Source organism: Gouania willdenowi, chromosome 16 (assembly GCF_900634775.1).
Source record: "Gouania willdenowi chromosome 16, fGouWil2.1, whole genome shotgun sequence".
Classification (NCBI taxonomy): domain Eukaryota; kingdom Metazoa; phylum Chordata; class Actinopteri; order Blenniiformes; family Gobiesocidae; genus Gouania; species Gouania willdenowi.
This window is the reverse complement of record NC_041059.1, coordinates 35,908,630-35,910,869: the sequence shown is the minus strand read 5'-3', so window position 1 is coordinate 35,910,869 and position 2,240 is coordinate 35,908,630. Positions and strand designations below refer to the sequence as shown.

Here is a 2,240-nt window from a genome sequence, read left to right as displayed (position 1 = left end):
TTTTGTGTTAACATTTCATGCATTTTGCTATTGTTTTATGTGTTTCTGGAGTTTTGTGTGTAATATTGGGTTTCATATAATTTCCAACTTCATGAGTTACAATTTTGTTTTGGGGGCCACAAAAAACTTAGACAGAAGGCCGCATGTGGTCCCCGGGCCACCAGTTGCCTATGTCTGCGCTACAACCTCTACAAATTAGTTTTATCAGTAATATTAAGAATCATTTCTGATCAAAACATCAAATCATTATCATCATCTGTATTTTATTTCAAAGAGTATTTAAAAAAAAATCCTCAACACGTTGTCCAAAGTTTGCATGTGAGCAACTGATCACAATTCTAGAATGAAATTTTCACAAGATCAACAGCACAGTGTGATAAAATTACAAATCAGCAGTGTCTCTCTTTACAGTACGTTGACCTCACTGGAGCCAGACTTTAGGATCTGAAGAGAAAGAATACATTTCACACATTTCCTGAACCAGGGATACATGAACACATAGATCACAGGGTTAAGCAGAGAGTTGAAGAGTACCAAACATAAAACAAAAATCAAAGATGATGTATTTATGGCTGCAAACCCTGTTGAAATTGTAACAATGAAAAATGGAGTTAAACACATGAGAAACACAACAACCACTACACCCAGAGCTCTGGCTGCTTTCAGCTCTGACCTGTTAACCTTCTGTGAAACATGAAACTTCCCCATTTTAACATGAGAGCGCATGGCCTGGGCCTGAGACACAACCACCACAAACACTCTCACATACAGGACGACAATGATGCTGACTGGAAAAATAAAATCCAGAAAAAGGTGCACAATTCCACTTACAAAAGGTAAATAAACTGTACAATCCCCAGCACAGGTATTAAACCTACCTGGATGTTTTATATTATCTTTGAACAATGCAGTGTAACAGATCACAGAACAGAGCCAACATAGAACAATGCTTATCTTTGCTCTGCTTGCAGTGACTTTGGTAGAATAGTGCATTGGATCACAAACAGCCACATAACGATCAACTGATATCAACACAACAGTTCCTACTGAAATAGAGGCAGCAACAGCAGTTAAAACTGCATTAAAAACACACCAGCCTTCACTTAGGAACCAGCAGCCGTCTAAAAGCAGGGTCTGAAAAATCCAAACAAACCCCACAGAGAAATCTGAGAGAGCGAGAGAGAGGAGGAAGAAGTTGGTTGCAGTGTGCAGCTTCCTGGAGGAGTTAGAGAGCATCATGGATCATTATATGACACATCAATTCTGATCAAAACAGATAACAGCAGGAGTCAAACACAGAAACATGTAGGGTTAGGGTTAAAAACATAAAAACAAGTCACATAAAACAGAACATGTCAATACTTGAAGTGTGAGATGGAGATGACGACCAGCAGGTTGAGAGTCACAGTGAGCACAGAGATGGAGGACAGGATGATGTAGAGGAGCACAGACACTGAGTGAGAGCGCACAATCTTCCTGCACGAGGAGTTTCCCAGGTGTGGATAGCAGAGCTCAGCTTCATCATATGTGCTCATAGTGAGGAGAAGAAGCTGCAGCGTTCTGCCTCAGGCTCTCTGATGTACAAGCAATATATCGTTCCTGCTCCTCCCTCAAACACACGGATGTAGGCTGGACCTGATGACTGGACCTCCCTCAGAGTTACCTGCTCTACAGATTATGTAACATTATGTATCATTAAAAAAGTATTACTTTTTCCTTTCGTGCTGAAGCTGGGTAAACAAGTAAAAAACATAATTTTACTGGCCTGGAGTAGAAAACTCACCATTTTCAAACAGAAGGCCAAAGCAAAACAAAGTCAAGTCATAACCTCACAGGGAAGAAGTCAGTAATGCAGTCTTGTATTCTGGAAGCAACACATTTAAGGTCCAGTAGTTTGTTATTTATCACACATCTCCATTTGTTCTTAGAATGCCAACAACATAGTGTAACAGGGCACTGTGTCCGACGTTTAAAAAAAAACAACTGGTCCAAGGAGAAGTTTCTCAAATAAATACAACAATGCACAACAGTTTAAAATGTTTACAAAGTTTATTTATTTACTGCTCCAATGGCGCGTCCTCACTCGGCCGCTCCTCTGCTCCGATCACGCCGGTCCGGGAGGGAAGCCTACGTAGAGGACAGGCCGTTAATACCACAACCAGCGACAGGTAAAGGCTCGCTGGAGTGAGCAGGCTGATAAGCTGGGCAGGCAAGAGCTACTGACTGCCACATGTCATAGC

At 41.2% G+C, this 2,240-nt stretch overlaps 1 protein-coding gene across 1 annotated transcript; it reads right to left on the bottom strand.

Annotated features, from left to right (window-relative positions):
• Positions 1-405: 405 nt before the first annotated feature.
• Positions 406-1,535, bottom strand: LOC114478460 (trace amine-associated receptor 13c-like). The gene is made up of 2 exons (XM_028471557.1): positions 1,363-1,535; positions 406-1,216 (listed from the first exon to the last, which is right to left on the bottom strand). The coding sequence occupies exons 1-2, from the start codon at positions 1,533-1,535 to the stop codon at positions 406-408; spliced, it is 984 nt and encodes a 327-aa protein (XP_028327358.1).
• Positions 1,536-2,240: the final 705 nt, after the last annotated feature.

What these genes read in the sequence shown, in the direction of transcription:
- LOC114478460 (XM_028471557.1), bottom strand. Translation starts at nt 1,535, where the DNA reads ATGAGCACATATGATGAAGCTGAGCTCTGCTATCCACACCTGGGAAAC. An exon ending in ATCTCCATCTCACACTTCAA is followed by an intron (nt 1,217 to 1,362) that starts GTATTGACATGT and finishes TAACTCCTCCAG; the next exon opens with GAAGCTGCACACTGCAACCA.